Source organism: Pteropus alecto, unplaced genomic scaffold (assembly GCF_000325575.1).
Source record: "Pteropus alecto unplaced genomic scaffold, ASM32557v1 scaffold7, whole genome shotgun sequence".
Classification (NCBI taxonomy): domain Eukaryota; kingdom Metazoa; phylum Chordata; class Mammalia; order Chiroptera; family Pteropodidae; genus Pteropus; species Pteropus alecto.
The window spans coordinates 1297859-1313483 of NW_006494614.1; the positions used below are offsets into that span (position 1 = coordinate 1297859).

The 15625-nt window shown below is 47.7% G+C and overlaps 1 protein-coding gene across 5 annotated transcripts in view; it reads left to right on the forward strand.

The window, feature by feature from the left end:
• Window positions 1–3566: 3566 nt before the first annotated feature.
• SIM1 (SIM bHLH transcription factor 1) overlaps window positions 3567–15625 on the forward strand; it is a 70893-nt gene continuing 58834 nt past the window's right edge. Inside the window, exons 1-2 of one of the 5 annotated variants that reach the window (XM_015600526.2) lie at window positions 3567–4317; window positions 5371–5985. In XM_015600526.2, coding sequence (XP_015456012.1) covers window positions 5811–5985 — 175 coding nt within the window. In that variant the 5' untranslated portion in view covers window positions 3567–4317; window positions 5371–5810. Of the gene's footprint in view, window positions 4913–5370; window positions 5986–15625 lie in introns of all 5 variants that reach the window. The other 4 variants (XM_025042619.1, XM_015600525.2, XM_015600524.2 and 1 more) reach the window with 4 other exon arrangements.

Consider the following 15625-nt stretch of genomic DNA (forward strand, 5'->3'; position numbering starts at 1 on the left):
AGTGAAGAACATGCCCTCTGGATCTACCCAATTATGATGCCCCTCACCCTTTTCAGGCCACTGACACCACTCTGCAAGCTTCCGGCCACCCCGCCCCCACTCACTAGCCCCGGCCTGGCATGAGATCCTGTGCTCTCAGAGCATAATTTGGCTTTAGGAATCCAAGTGTTTTTCAGCCCGAAGTCGCAAAACAATGTTAATCTTCAGATTTTGAACACCTGGTTGTGCTCCTGTGCTCAGCTTTGCTGAATTTACACATATACATCATCCAAAACTCGATTTCTGGAAAGGAAAAGTGTGAAAAGTGCCCACGCCCGGAGCGGCAGGCACCCACTGTTTCCTGCCCTCAGAATGAGCAGCATCAGAGTTTTCCAGTTGTTTTAAAATGTGCAGTTTATGAAGCACTTTGGTTTCTCAGCGACCAGTTCAAGGTATATTAGGCTAGGTTTCAAAATCTGTGTGGAAAATATATTATCCAGAATATTTAGAGAAAGTATATAGTATCTTTACTTGCATTTGCCACTCTTGTTTTTCAAGTTGGTGCATTTTCTTTCTTCCCTTTTTTTTCTCTGTGTGTGTGTGTGTGTGTGTGTGTGTGTGTGTGTGTGTGTGTGTGTGTAACCACTGAAGTTAATTTTTTGGACATTTCAATGGTCAATTCAGGCAGGTGCCTGAGAAGCAGTACCTCAGAAGAGGGTTGTTTTTGTTTTGTTTTCACAAAATATCTTACACTCTCCAAAACGTCCTGACCAAAAAAATATTTACTGCAATTTAAAAATATTAAATATGGCCCGATTTTTTTTGGAGGTTTCTCCTAGCCTTTGTTTTCTAGCACACCGGCCCCACCGGGTCAAAGTTGTAACGGGCTCTTGTTTCTGTCTGGACATCACAACGTCTAAATCTGGTAATGAAACGGAGCTAGAGTAGGATTCCTTTATATACATGGAAGAAGTAAAACGTCAGTATTGCCCTAGATATTAATATTTCCTTTTCCAGTGGTGGAGAGTGAACATCTAGATATAACATACTGAGATATTTAAGTGACCACCTTCATCCTGCCCTTGGCCACTGTGTAAAATCAGTGCCTATGTGTCTCATACAAGTGCGTATGTGTGATGTACAACGTGCGCGTCGTCAGTAGTCTGTAAAAAACAAGAAAGTATATGGGGGGGGCGGAGACAGAAATCACTATAATTTTGATAAGATGCTCAAGCATCAGGCTGCAGAGAGGAGTTGCCAAAAGGCAGAATATCAGTCCTTGCCCAATCAGAGGCCGGCACCACAACACGCCGGGGTTCGGCCGGCTGCGCTGAAACCCGGCTCCGCGGTTTGCACCGGAATTCGGCTGGGCGTTCCCTTGTTCTTTTATAAACCAAGGGTTCAGCTTCTTGAGTCTGGACTTTGCCTGATGTTGGAATGAGTCAGGTGATCCTCAGAGGCAACCTCCTCTTGGTTCCCGGTATACTGGCGAGGTGTCCTAGGATCCGCCAGGGCGGGCACGCCTTGCTCTCGGACTAGATCCTTGGGCTCCCGCACGTGGTGGTATCCTGACTGGTTCAGGGCGGGCTCCATGCCGGTAGCATCCGGGGTCGCCCCGGAGATGGAAGAGGCTCCCAGGGGCACAATGTCGCTGTTACTCTAGGCTGTTTGCCCTCCTTGGAGGTGGTGGTGGAAAAGCAAGATGTTTGTTTATGGATGGGTTCCGGTTTCTTCCCTCATTAGGATCCTGTTCCGGGCCGTATAGAGGGCTACATTTTGAGACACCCGCACGCACCGAGGCCTAGACGCCCTGAGGATTCCTGTTTGGTGTTGGTGGGTCGAGTGAACCCGTCTCTTTCCGTTCTGGGGCTTTCTCCCTTATGTTGACAAAGAGATGGATAGGATTAGCCTTTTAGCCCCAAGAAACTTACTTAAAATTTCTCATGCTAAAGGCTAATACAAATTCCAGAACACAGGGAGGCACCTGAGGGTCCCGTTCACGCCCGGGGCTGGCAGGAGGCGCGGGCGGGGCCGACGGGCGGGGTCGCGGGGAGGGTGTGAGGCCGAGTCCCTGCGCCCGGGCGGAGGAGTGAAGGAGCCACATTCCGGCTCCAGTCTAGGTTCAAAGATTAGAAAAACAGGTGTTACGTCGCCATGCTAATTCACTCTCTGGGTAAACTCGGCTCAGACAGTTGTGTGCGGAGGACTTAGTGAGGGGGCCGTCACCACATGGCCGTGCATTCACTTTGTTTATTAAACGACATCTACTCGGTTCATCGACAGCTGATCTTCACTGGGACGCTGGAACAGCCCGCCTGGCTCTCCAGGACATCGCTTTCGGTGTGAGGACTTCCATACTCATTTTGCCCATCTTGCTTCTGAAGGCAAAACACGGCATTTCTTCCAGGTGAAACGCACTCTGTATGTGGAGCCCGGCACCACCTGATCCCCCAGAGAATTCCTGCCGTGGACAAAGGTTTCAGAGCCCTGAAAAGCACTAATACCTGCACTTGTTTGAGATAAAGAGAGGGTTTAGAGCAACCGCAGACTTAATGCAAATCCTTTCTAGAACACAGTCGGTATAGAAAACCTCTTCTTACCCCTAAAGTGTCATTGTTTCGCCTGTCAGTTCCATTTTTTCTCCTAATACCTGTCCAGGTTGGAGGTAGGGAGAAGAAGGGTCATGGACGATTCTTTCCCCTTCTGCAAACACAAACCCCCTCTCTTTACATGTAGTAGTTACTTGATCTTATCTGGGCTTTCTGGAATCTTGTCTATAAGGGAGCCACAGTTCATCTCTGTATTCCTACTCATCTCTTGTTAAAAGTGCATCACTTGGTTGAAACCACCCAGAGCCAGGTCTCTGAGTGGCTACGGCCTCTGGAGAAATGACTCTTATAGCCCATTAGCTGGATTCCAGTTTTGAAACACCTACAAAATCTTGTTTCTTTTTTTATTCTTTCTTCCTATCCAGAATGTTCACTTCTTCTTGCCAGGTGTTTCCCAGATGTGTAAATAGCCCCAGAAAGCTCCCGTTGTCGTTCTGCGAGCTTATTGCCATTGGGCGGCAAAGGAGGTAGCAGATGTCTGTATTTTTGAACAAACACTCTTAAAGTTGTTCTGAACCTCAGCAGAATAGCACACACTCCTCTTCAGAGTATGTGTTTTCTCAGCGGCAATTAGCACCACAAAGGAGTAGACGAGTGCGACATTACTGGTGTTCTCACCCTCTTTTATGGCCAAGGAAAGAACTGCCTCCAAGCGCACCTCAGGGAACTGAATCATGGTCACCAGCAGCATCAAAAACAAGAGGGGAATCACATCTGTAGGGAGTGACTCGCAAGCAGCAAAAATTGTGTTGGTCAACAAGTCAACTTTTCCCCGTTGCTATCTTTTGTCTTTCCTCAGATGACAGAGAGAAGGCGATTCAAATCAGAAGGTCTCTAAGAAATTGTCAGTAGTACTTACGAGCGTTTGTTTAAACGGCTCCTGTTGGGGAATATTGAATGTCGTAAATTCATTCACGCGTACTGTATCCCGTCTGTAAGGAATATTCATGTTGGACTTTTGTTTTCTGAAACAAAATCCAACAAAAAATCTTCACTGACATTTAAGATAACGGAATGTGTGAGATATCTAATTCAGTTTTGGCCTGACATGTAACTTCTTTCCCCTAGCCTCCATCTGCTCCCCAGAGGAAAACTCCACGATTGAGCTTTCCATGGTGAGTCAATCAGCCCCAAACTCGACCCACTTTGAAAAAGAGGCTCCTCTTTGGGATTGAGAGACAGGTATATTTATCTCCTCTGGCGATGAATTTGGTGTCGCTGTGGATTCAGAGGCCATGAAGAAGAAAAATAAAGCCCAACATCGGCCCCAGCACGCCAAGGGCCCCGCGCACGCCCGCGGGAAGGGCGTGGCCGCCGTGTCGGCCCTCGGAAGAACCACGCCCGCAGCCTGGGCGACTCCCTACCTCACCAGCCTGGAGCCCGAGCCCCCTGGCCTGACCGCCGCGGGCCCGGGCGCGGGCACCTCTGGCACTACGGGGTTGGTGCTGGGACTGACTGCTTCGCCACTCGACTCCCAGGATAGCAGGAAGCGCGGTTCCTGCACATTTTGCCCGCAGGGCCCTGGAGGCCGGGAGCAGCAGCTGCTGCGGGCAGCGCCAACACGGGTGCCCGTGGCTCTTTAGGAACGCAGCGGCCACGCGGGTAGTAAGGCTGCGAGCCCGGAGCGGGGGCGCGCGGTGAGCAGTGCGGGGCGTGTTCGCGTCACTCAACTCGGTGGACCAATGAGCGCCGCGCCCCGGGGCTCACCGGGCCAATCGGAGGCGAGGAGGTTTGTGAGTGGCATTAAGGGAAGGCGGGAGAGAGAGAGCCCGGGAGTGAAGTTGAAGCTAAGCCCCTTAAGGTATAAAGAAGTTACAGGGGGGGCGTTTTCGGCTTCCAATTAGGAATAGTGCTGGCTTCGTAGCAACTACCGAGGAGGAGGATTCTAAAACCACCTCACTTGTTCCAAAGCCTGCATCCCCCTCCTTCTCCCACGCACCCCTCCCCCAATTCACAACCAAGAGAGAGAAAAGGGAGCCAGGGCGCGCTCTGCTCCTCTCTGCCGGTGGGGAGCGGAGAGGCCCGCGGAATTGCTTAGTTGGACCCTAGACATGAATACAATTAAGAGGCGGGCGTCTCCGCACCCTTTGCCACCAGCGGGGACTGAAGGTAGGTGAAGCGGAAGACAACCTGCGCCTGCCCGGCGGCACCGCAGCTCTGCAGCTCAGGGAGAGGGGCCGGACTGCATTCTACCCCCCGGTGCCTGTGAGGGCTGTCGCGAATGTGCCACCTGTTAACCTGGCGCTGCAGTGCCCGGCGTGTTGCCGCCCCTGCTGGGCAGGGAGTGCGCTGGGTCGCCTCGGGAGTCCCGAGGGACTTGATGTGTAAGTGCCACTTTTTGAGTAATCCTTGAGACTTGAGACCCTAGTTAGAGAGGTAACCAAGTTCCAGATCTGCCAAAGTAGAAGGACTGAAAGGCGGCCGAAGCGCTGTGGAGGAATTTGGATTTGTGGAAACCTGCTTTCCTGGGACGTGTGCCTGGTTCCGGCGCGGGCACGGGCACCAGAGGCCAGGGATCTCCTAAGGGTCTTCAAAAATTGGCGTTTTGTCGTCTGGGCAACTTCCTAGGGGGCTGGAGAATGTGGCTGGCATGGGTGAGGGAATGCGAGCATTATTTGCAAGGGGCTCAGTTTCTCTGCTGATTTCTTCATATTTAAAACAAAACAAAACAAAACACCGAGGAAAGCTGAGGCGCGATGAGGCCCTTTCCAGAATTCAGGCGAGGGCATAAGTGATTGTGGAGGCGCAGATCTCTTACGCTCTGATGCTGTTGTCTTCACAGTGGTCTGAAAGAGTCGTCCGGCTTTCCCGTTCTCCCCAAAGGGGATCCGAGCCGCCTCAAATGCCACGGGACTGAAGTGCAAACGTCGGGGATTATTATGTCGATTTCTCGAGGACCGGGATTCGCAGCGCGAAACAGAAGAAAAGGCTGGCTCTTCAGGAGTCTCGCCGGTATTTGATAACCGAAGACTCTTAAAATTGCCCAGATTGCCCTGGATCAGCGACTTTCCTCTACTCGCATACCGTATTTTTAAAGAAATTATTTTGTTCGCCGCGTTGGTCTTTTACCACCATCAATACACTGAAGCAAAGACTTCAGTCTCTTCATGTAAAGTATGCTTTATATTTTTGCCAAATATGATCTCTAATTGAAAGTTTATTTTTGGTTTTGGATGAATCTGTGGAGCTCATGTTGTAAGAAGAAAGGGGGAACGAGACACAATGAAAGAGAAGTCCAAAAATGCTGCCCGGACTAGGAGGGAGAAGGAAAACAGTGAATTTTATGAACTGGCTAAATTACTACCTTTGCCCTCGGCTATCACCTCGCAGCTGGACAAAGCATCCATAATCAGACTCACGACCAGCTATCTCAAAATGAGAGTAGTGTTCCCAGAAGGTAAGTGACTTTGCCCAGATGGAATTTCAAAGGCAGAAGGGTTAGGGGATTTGCCAGCCAGTGAGTGAGCCCACACCACTGGGCAGAGAAGTACATTCATACTTACATACACTCTGCAAAGGGAAGTTTAGCATGGCTGCTTGACTGAGGACCTCTCTGATAGAATCCCCTTTGCCTTTGAGGCTTTCTAGTTCCCCATTAATACTTTTTCTTCAGTCCATCAGATATGTTTGGTTGGGAAGCAGCCCAACAGTGCTTTTGTCAACACTTCAGATACTGGGCTCAATTGAAAGTACTACTAATCCAAACAAGACTTTCTTTTTTTTTATTCCTCTCATTTGAATTGTATCTATTAGAAAGCCGGAACACTGCCAAATTCTTTTATTTTTGCTACGTATAGATAGACCCGTGTACGTAAGAGCTAAATAAGCCAGATAATTATTTCTCTGTATGTCTGTAATTCTGCAAATGAGGAGCAAGCATATTCATGAACAAATATATCCTACATTTACTCAGTCTCTTGACTGCATATAGCAAATTTATTTTGAGTTTGCAAGACATTCACAGATTCTGAAACTAACTCTGAGGCTTATGATTCACATGTCTGGGCTTGATACTATCTCTGAGATAATAGGCCAGCCCCCAAATACATAAGATTGAATCAAGATGGCTAGCCTACTTAGAAAATATCTTCTAGGTGGCAGGTTGGCAAGCAGATCCTGGAAAAATTGTCTTATAAGGCCTAAAAGTTAGAATAGTTGAGCTGTTGACATGATTTAAAATGTGTACTTAGATTATGAAGATTCACTGTGTGAGGACAGAAAAGCCTTCACAAAACACTCTTATGTATAAAACCTCTTATACTCACTGGGAAGAGGACACGACTCTCTTCCACTTCTCCATCCTTTCCTTTACCCACATTCAAGGAACATGGCCAGATTAAAAATATGTACTTTTTAGATATGTCTTTCCTTGGGGGAGGACCGTTTAGAAATGTAAAGGAGAGAATACAAAAAAAAAAAAATCTAGGAGAAAGAACCCTGTTTATTTACCAACCAGAACTTCTTATTTGACCAGGAGAGGTTTATGTTATTGTTGATTTTGGATGTTTGGAGTTTGTTGTTGTCTCTCAAGGAAATAGAGGGGAAGAAAATAGTCATTTGGCTTGGAGTTTCACTTTGCTTGATCTTGACTAAAAGTTATTATTTGAACCAAAGTTCAAAAGGACACTAAAAGGAAAACTTTCAAATTATAGTTTATTTTTACCCTCAAACTATAAGTAGTGTGAGTTGTTTTGTCTTAAAGCAGTTATGTGAATAATCTCATCTGCCCCTGGAAATCACAGGAAGAAAGGAATAAAAACCTAAAGTACCTGAAAAGTTTTTAGAGAGAAAGAAAGAGAGAGAGAGAGAGAGAGAGAGAGAGAGAAAAGAAAGAAAGAAAGGAAAGAAAAAGAAAGAAAGAAAGAAAGAAAGAAAGAAAGAAAGAAAGAAAGAAAGAAAGAAAGAAAGAAAGAAAGAAAGAAAGAAAGAAAGAAAGAAAGAAAGAAAGAAAGAAAGAAAGAAAGAAAGAAAGAAAGAAAGAAAGAAAGAAAGAAAGAAAGAAAGAAAGAAAGAAAGAAAGAAAGAAAGAAAGAAAGAAAGAAAGAAAGAAAGAAAGAAAGAAAGAAAGAAAGAAAGAAAGAAAGAAAGAAAGAAAGAAAGAAAGAAAGAAAGAAAGAAAAGAAAGAAAAGAAAGAAAAAGAAAGGAAGGAAGGAAGGAAGGAAGGAGGGAGGAAGGAAGGAAGGGAAAGAAGGGAGGAAGGAAAAAAAAAGGAGGGAGAACTCATATTTAAAAGCCATACTTTCCATTCAAACTGCTGAGAACGGCTGGTGGGAAAATTACAGTGATGCTACACTGCCTTTTGTTTAAAAAAGAGATCTCGTTGTCTTTAATACTGTCAGCGCCTACTTTATAAAAATAAAGCTATTGCGAACTCCGCTGGTCGCGCTGTTCCTAACAGGATTATTAGCAGTGATTTGTCAGCCCCTGCGATCTCAGTGGGCTCCCTTTCTCCGTGATTTCTAGCGGGTCTCGTCAATTATCGGTGCCGATGTCGCTCGCTGTTTGATCAGAAGAAGCATATGGTGTTGCTTGTGGGGCTGCGAGTAATCGCCGGAGGAAGAGAATAGAGGGTCGGCGTTTCCGGGAGGGCACAGAGAGGGACCGGAGCGCCGGGGGAGTCGCGGGGCCAGGGCGCTCCTCTGTGTCATGCGACGCGGCCGGGAGGGGAGCGAGCTGGTCTTGTTTTGGTTTTACTTTTAAGAGAGCAAGCTTTCTTATTTAAGTGCTAACTCCACAAATTATAAATCGCGCGATAAGTAAATAGGAGGAACAAAAAGTAAACTCAGCCAACTTGTTATTTTAAAAGAGTGTCCTGGTGAGGATTCCCGCAGGAGTTCGTTGGTGGCCAGGTCGGTCCCCTGTGGCTACTTTAAAGGCGACTGTGCTTTCTGCAGCGCCTCTCACCTTCCTCCCGAACTCTGGGCCCCGAGCTCCTCCCTCCTCTCCCTTCTGCGGATGAGTGTGAGTTTATGGGGAGGAGGGGATGGACGATGTGTGAACTCTGGGCACATCATTTATTTCTCCAGCTACTGTTGAGCTCATAACTCACTCGAATCCTCCACCCGGTGAGTTAGACAGGGTCATCCGAACAGCTGGCTCCTAGGATGAGGTTTTAATTTTTAGAAAAGATTAGCTTCAAAAATTCAAAACCCAAACACAGACCTTAAAATATTAAAGAACAACAACAAAAATCCAACAGCTTTTAAAGGAGTGATATACTCACAAGTGGAAACAGGCACCACCTGCAGAGGGTGCCAAATTTAGGTTCAGCTGTTGACTGAAGGGAAGGGGTCCATGGCAGTGGGAGAAACTGAGCACTATATGGAGGTAATCTTTTTTAGCGATGAGAAGTAAAAAGAATTTGAAGATAAAGTTCATTTTTATGTCTGTCTTGCCACCATCCTAGCACATAGTAGGTCTTCAAAAAAATTTTATTTTTAAAATGGGATAGTTATTTCATAATGGAAAGCATTCTATTACATGTAACATGGATTTTGCAAGGCATATAATCTAAAATAATTGTACATCTGGTAACATCTTATAGGCATAATGACGTAAAACTCCAGTTTTTGCTCATATACATTTCATTTGTAATACCTTGTAATGTCAAATGGTTTAAATCAATAAAAATTGTCCATACCTATATTTGAAAATTTTTTAAATCCTAAATTATAGCTAATTCCCCTCCCGAATTTGCTGAATACATTTTTTCCCCCAGGCTCTAGTAGATTTCTTGTCTGTGGGTAAACTTCGGCTTTTATTTATCTGAGTAGAACAATCGAGCTGTTGAAGAAAAATGGGAGAGAGAATAGAAGGCTGGGATAGAAATGCCTGCAATAATTAAGAATAAAGCATTAGATTGGAGATTTCATAGTTAAAAAAAAAAAAACTCAGGGAAGATTACTGTGAAATCATTTAAACTGCATATCTCCCAATTGGCAACATAGCCTATTCCAAAAAAGCCTTGCAAAGGAAAAGTTAAGGCATCTAGAAATACGTCTTTGGTGTTATCAAAGGCTGAAAGACGGGATTAAAAAAAAAAAAGATGATGTGACTTTATTTGTGTGCAAAATGGGACAAATTTAACTAAGAAGAAATATGTATTTGTTATCCAGATATAATAGTTTTCACTGGGAGGCGAAGTGGCTTACAGAATTACCTTAGACATGTTTTCAAATTTATAGCCATTCAAAATCGGGGTAACATCACACTACCATTTCATTCTCAAGATACCTTGGGAAAATAAAAATAATCACAGAATTGAAATTAGTAACTGTGCAGGAGTCTCTATAATGATTGGAAGGACAGAGACGATTAAACAAATCTCCACAGACCCTTTTTATAATATTCACCTCGAGATTGAAATCCTTAATCGCCTTATATTTTTTTGAGGCTGAGAACTGAAAGAGAAAAAGAGGCCCCATTTCCCACGTGGATGGGTGATTTAAGGCTGTTTTCCTTGCTGCTTGGGGAAATGATTGAGCATTAGGTTTCCATGTTTATTTTCTTACAGAAGTTTTTCTCATTTAAAAGCCTTTAAGCACAGTTTATGCTCCACGCTGGTTTTCTCTGTTTAATTCCAGTTTTGATGTTGACTTAAAATGTAGAGTGCAGAACTAAACTCCATGCACAGCATTTGCAAGGTAGATTTATGTGCTAGAAATTGTAGATCAGATCAATGGGGGAAAAAAACCCCTTTTTTTCTTTAAACAGAGGGATCACTAATAAGACAACAACAACAAAACCCAACAGAAACAGAATCATAAGCTATGGCAAGATGCTTTTAAGCAGGGTACAATCACCCACCTGAAACTAAAATTAGGTTAAATTTTCCAGAGGAAAACGTGATTTCTCGGGAGTTATTTTTCAATTCTGTAGAAATCTTGGCAGCTTCTAGCTTTTGCAGACACAAATGCAAACAGAATTCAAGCCCGTGAATTCTTGCCTCATTTTTCTGTCGGCCCAGGTATTTCTCATGAGAATGAGGTTTGGACCCAGCTAACGCATTACGATTTTAGCTGTCCACCCATGATCAGTCTCTGATCCATGGAATTTAAATTTTTGTTTGGGGGATGGGAACTTTCAATTATTTAGCAATGGGCCCGCTAATCAGAAAGTACTAAAACCGCGTCAGAGAACAGCGTAGGAAACCTTCCGCAGGTAGCTCCATCCCGCAGGCAGCTCCTGCAACGAAGTCGCTAGACCTCGATGGCTAGGACCAGACCAGGAACAGCGACCTTGTCGAAGCCTCTACCACGCCTCGCGCATGACAAAGCACGCAGCGGGGAGAAGCATGTTGTTGCGGCCGACCCGCCAGGTCCGCCCCGGGCGGCCCATTCTCTCCCCGAGGCCGCAGTCTGAGACCCCGCCTGCCTTCGCTCGGGTGGCTGCACCCCACTGTGCGGCAGCTAGAGGCCTCCGCACGGTGACTCCTCACTCTGCTGTAGGAGATCACTGTCCGCCCAGAGTTCGAGGACGTCTCCGCCCGCCTGCCTCGTGCACCCGCCGTTCGTAGTGCTGCCTGGGCCACTGCCCCAAGAACCGGCTGTCGTCTAACCCTTAAGCCTAGATCCCGCCCGAGCAAGCGGTTGTGCAAACGGCTGGAGTCTCGATCCAAGCAGAACCGACGTGAGATACGCCTACGCCGCGAGGCAGCCACGTCCGTCTCGCCGGTGCCTGCTTCGGGATCGTGGCATCGCCCCGCCCGGCCACACTCAAAGGCCCAGCGTCCTGGCGACACCTCTTGACCCCTTTTAGCCGCCAAGCAGGGCACTCTTGTCAAACCCGCGTGCATTTTCGTCCCACAGTTTAGTTGGGACCTGGCTGAACCCGGCCTGTCTCTAGTTCCTGCAGTTCGCGTTCTCTCTCGGCGGGCTCGGGCGCCACTGGCAGCCAGCTTGGCCGGCAGGCTCGATCCCGACCGGAAAGCCCTAGCTCAGGGGCCAGAGCACAACGAAGGCAATAAAGAGCCTCCACCCCAGATTTACACTAACTTTAGTGGATTCCAGCAGCGCAGGCTGGGATACCCGAGGCAGGCAGGGTAGGGCACGGGCACGCACTGCCGTGCTGCTGAGTGCAGACACACGCTGCGGGGCCCAGGCTGCTGCGCGTCCACCGACGCCCTTGGGAGGTCAGCCACACCCGCCAGGTGACTGAAGAGGGCCGCGAATGGAGTGGACCCCAGTGCTGGAGATGGGAGTGGGTACGCCCAGGTGCATGAAGCAGCCTCTACCCACTGGCGACTCCAGGAGTTCGGTCTCGGCTAAGGGAGCCCAAACTGCCTCCCTCTCTTCCCCAGAGAACCCAGCCGCTGCGGCTCCCGGAGCCCGAAGGCCTCTTGGTTGCTGGGTTTAGGGAAAGGGTTGGAAAGTGAGCACTCAGAGAGGAAATCGGGCCCTGCGGAAAACCCAAGTGGCTGAGACAGATCCCTCGGGGACGGAAATTAGAAGCACGGTCTCGAAGGGCTTTTTCCACTTCGGTCGCCAAGTTGTGGTCAGGTCATGGGACAGCTCCTACAGACCCCAACATGTTGCCTAAAAGGCACGTAGCGATTCGTCTGGGAAATGAAGATTCCCAGGAACAACTACAAGGACACATTTCTATCGCGATAGTATTTGTTTATTAAAAGGCGTGGGAGGAGGGAAGAATTGTAGAAGAAGCTCTTCTCTTCCTCCTTTTCCTGTGTGAGTGAAGGAGGCTATGATGCCGGGTCTGTAATCTATATTTTGTCAAGGGTATGAAATTCATTCCGAAGGAAAAGCTTGATCAATTTATTTTTGCTGCTTGCAATAACACAGCTGGATGATGCTTTGAGCTCAAGCTAGACTGTGGCTCATCATTCATTCGCCAAGAACGGGCCTAAATTGTGCCTGTGGGATTAGGTCAATTTTAGTGGATCTACTTCGCCTCATTTGGTTACTAATTGGTTTCTTGTTTTATAAATCGAAATCTCATTTTCAGGAAATTACAAAACCCATGCAGTCAGTCCATTGAGGTAATCCTTGGGTCAGGGGGTATTTAAATGGAAATGGCTCCACCGCGCACTGAGGGTAAAGCAACAGTGAAACTTCGCCCGGGGTTTTCACATGAAATGTGAGCTAGCCCTTTAGATCCATAATAGATACATCCCTTGTAATACTACTTATGTAAATATGATAAACCAGACTTTAAGGGAAGAGGGGGGCGGGGAGAAGCAAAATTTATCTGCTAAGGTTAATGTAGCATATCTTGGAAATCTTCCAAAATAGATTATGTTTTCTTTTGTCTTCGGCCACTTTAGCTGGGGAAAATCCTTTTGTCTAAAACCCGATTTAGTTATCGCCTCCCTCACAGAGCTCCTTTTCTCCTTTGCAAAACCCCGTTCCCTCGGCCTCACCGAATTACAAGAGAATCTTTAGATCTTGTTCCCACTGTAATCCTGCCGCAAAGGGAGCTGGTTTCCTCCTCATTTTAAACAGACAATCGAAGGATTTGCGAATTTTCTGCGGTAGGTCAAGTGCAGAAACGAAATCTCAGCTTACTCCCCTCGCCAACTGAAACTGGGTGCGGGAGCGTGTCACCGCAGGCAGGAGGTGATGGGGTCCGGGGAGAGGGGTAGCTGGCCCACTCCTGGATTTTCGGAGGCGGAACCCATGACCGGATTTCAGGAGGTGTCCTGAGCAGGCTGAAGGGCGAGCTGAGCCCTAGTATTAGGTCAGGAAAGCCCGGCAGGTAGATGAGGGCAGCCAGTCCCTTATAAAACATTAACCCAGACATAACCGTGTGACGGAGATTTCGACCCGGAACATAAAGAGAAGGCACTGCTCCGTGAAAGCAAAAGGTTCCTCAAAAGGTGGGGGTGGGGGGACAGGAGAGGGCGAGGGAGGCCCCTGTTAACTGTGCAGGCCGGCTGTTTATTAACCAGTGGGGAAGTCTTATTTTCCCCCGTAGGCGCATACTAATGAGGCCGCAACCCGAGGCGGCAAACAGCCGAGGCAGGCGCCGGAGTTCGGAACCAGTTCTTAACCCCCAGCCCAGTTTGAGATATTTTCAGATGATTCGGGTCCGGAGGCCGATCTCCGACGTCTTTCAGACGCTTTGGGGGACCGTCATAATTTTAGAATAAAGACATTTGTTGGCCCCAAGTGCAAGCTTTGCACCCTTGGGGAGCTGCAAAAGACCTGATTCCAGACACTACGCGGCTTCGGTCAGCCCCGCGTACCGGATTGCCAGGTCCCTCGCCCCAGAGGAGGTTTGGGCTCTCAGGCCCGGGCTAGGCCCACGGCATCCCCGGCTCTCCCAGCATGATCCTTTCCCCTTTCCCCATTGTGGTCTCCTTTACCAACCCTGCCTGCCATTTCTTCAGGATGGGTATGTGTGAGCGGGGATTTAAAAAAAAAAAAAAAGCACGTCAAGCCAGAAAACAAGGAGGATAGCTTGGCTGAGACGGAAGGAGCGAAGGGAACGTGACAGGCGAAGGGGTATGTATAGGCAAGCCCCTCCCGAATGGTCTAGGAGGATCACAGGGCTCAGGGTAGTGGAGTCACTCTGGGGAGGAAAACTGGGGCGGGCTAAAGAGGCAGGAGAGGTTGAGGAGACACGAGGGAGGGAGGAGAGTCCTGGAGCAGGAGGGGAGCATCAGTGTTTGCAGAGTGGTGGGGAAATCGTTAGATTTATTTAGATGTGCAAACACCCAGAAACACCCGTTTTGAGCTTAAGGGGCGCTCACGGTTACTCGTTACCAGGGTTTTGATCATTTACTTAGGAAGCAGCTCCTGGCCAACACATTTTAAGAGTCCAATTCCATGTTTTATTCTGAAAGATCCGCCCCCGACCCTATGCAAGTGTCTTTGTCATTGTGTGCTTCATACTAATTTGCCCCATACCCCAGTAAATCGGCAAACCACCCCCCCCTTTTTTTTTTGGTCATGTTAAATCTTGTTTAATGGTGTAAGCATAAAACAGTTTACTTAGCTAAATCAATTTCAACAGCAACACTGTTCAACGATATTATCCGTTAAGTAGTTTAACCTCGGTCTGGGCAAATTTCTTCTGCCTTATTTTTAATTTTCTTTCTGCAAACAGGTACTATAGCAGGCTCCACATTAATTTTTTAAAAATCAGCCGCAGACATCTGAGAATTTTACGGTTTAGGCATCACCGGAAAATGATTTGTGGCAAAGCCTGGAAAGATCTTAACATGATAGCATCAAGGAGAAGAAGGGGCTGTCTTTGTTAATGGATGACACCCGGAAAGTAGAGAAACTGACTAATTCTGTATATCCAGAAGGTCATGGAAATATTGCTAAAACGTTGTTAGCACCTGAAAGTAGCTGGCTTCAAAAAAGCTGTGCGTTTTTGAGGGATGTCGTGAGTCTAGGATATATGAAGCTGGGGTTAGAAGGGAAAAGGTAGAGAAAGAAGGATTGCGCAGGTGTTGCTGCTGGAAACCATCCTCAAGCAAACGGATTTTTCTGAAAGGGATTAAAGTCAGAGGCCGGGGGAAGGAAAATGGCTGGGGAGCCCCGCAGCCAATCAGAAAGCCCGCCAGGGACCAGCTGGACCTGGCCCTCAGCCTCAGGTCACTCCAGGTGCACAGCAACATTCGCTGGATGTGTGAACATCTTAGACCTCCTGATAAGGATGATGTTGAAACTTTGGGTGAGAAATAGTGTCCCTCACCCCTCACCAGTGAACCTACGCAATGGTTATCGCCGGGGTGCAGTATCGGGGATCCCTTCAGACAAGGCTGCCCCCAGACTGGGACATTTTGGGTCCTGCCACTGAATTGCTCAGCCAGGTCCTGCCCTCCCTGAGAAGCCCCAGCCCCTCCGGTTGAGGGAGTCTGAATTCCATTCAACGCTTTAGAGGCTGAGGGGGTAGGGCCAAAATTCACCTGCTCCCATCCCTTGCTGTCCAGGTGGGGAGTGAGGGGTGGAGGAGCCCCAATGGCATCTGGTCAAGTGTGCGACCTTGAGTGTATGACATAAGTCCGAGACTAGTCTCAAACTGCCAGATGGGTCAGAGTCCCATCGCTAAAGGGTGTCTCTGTGTCTCC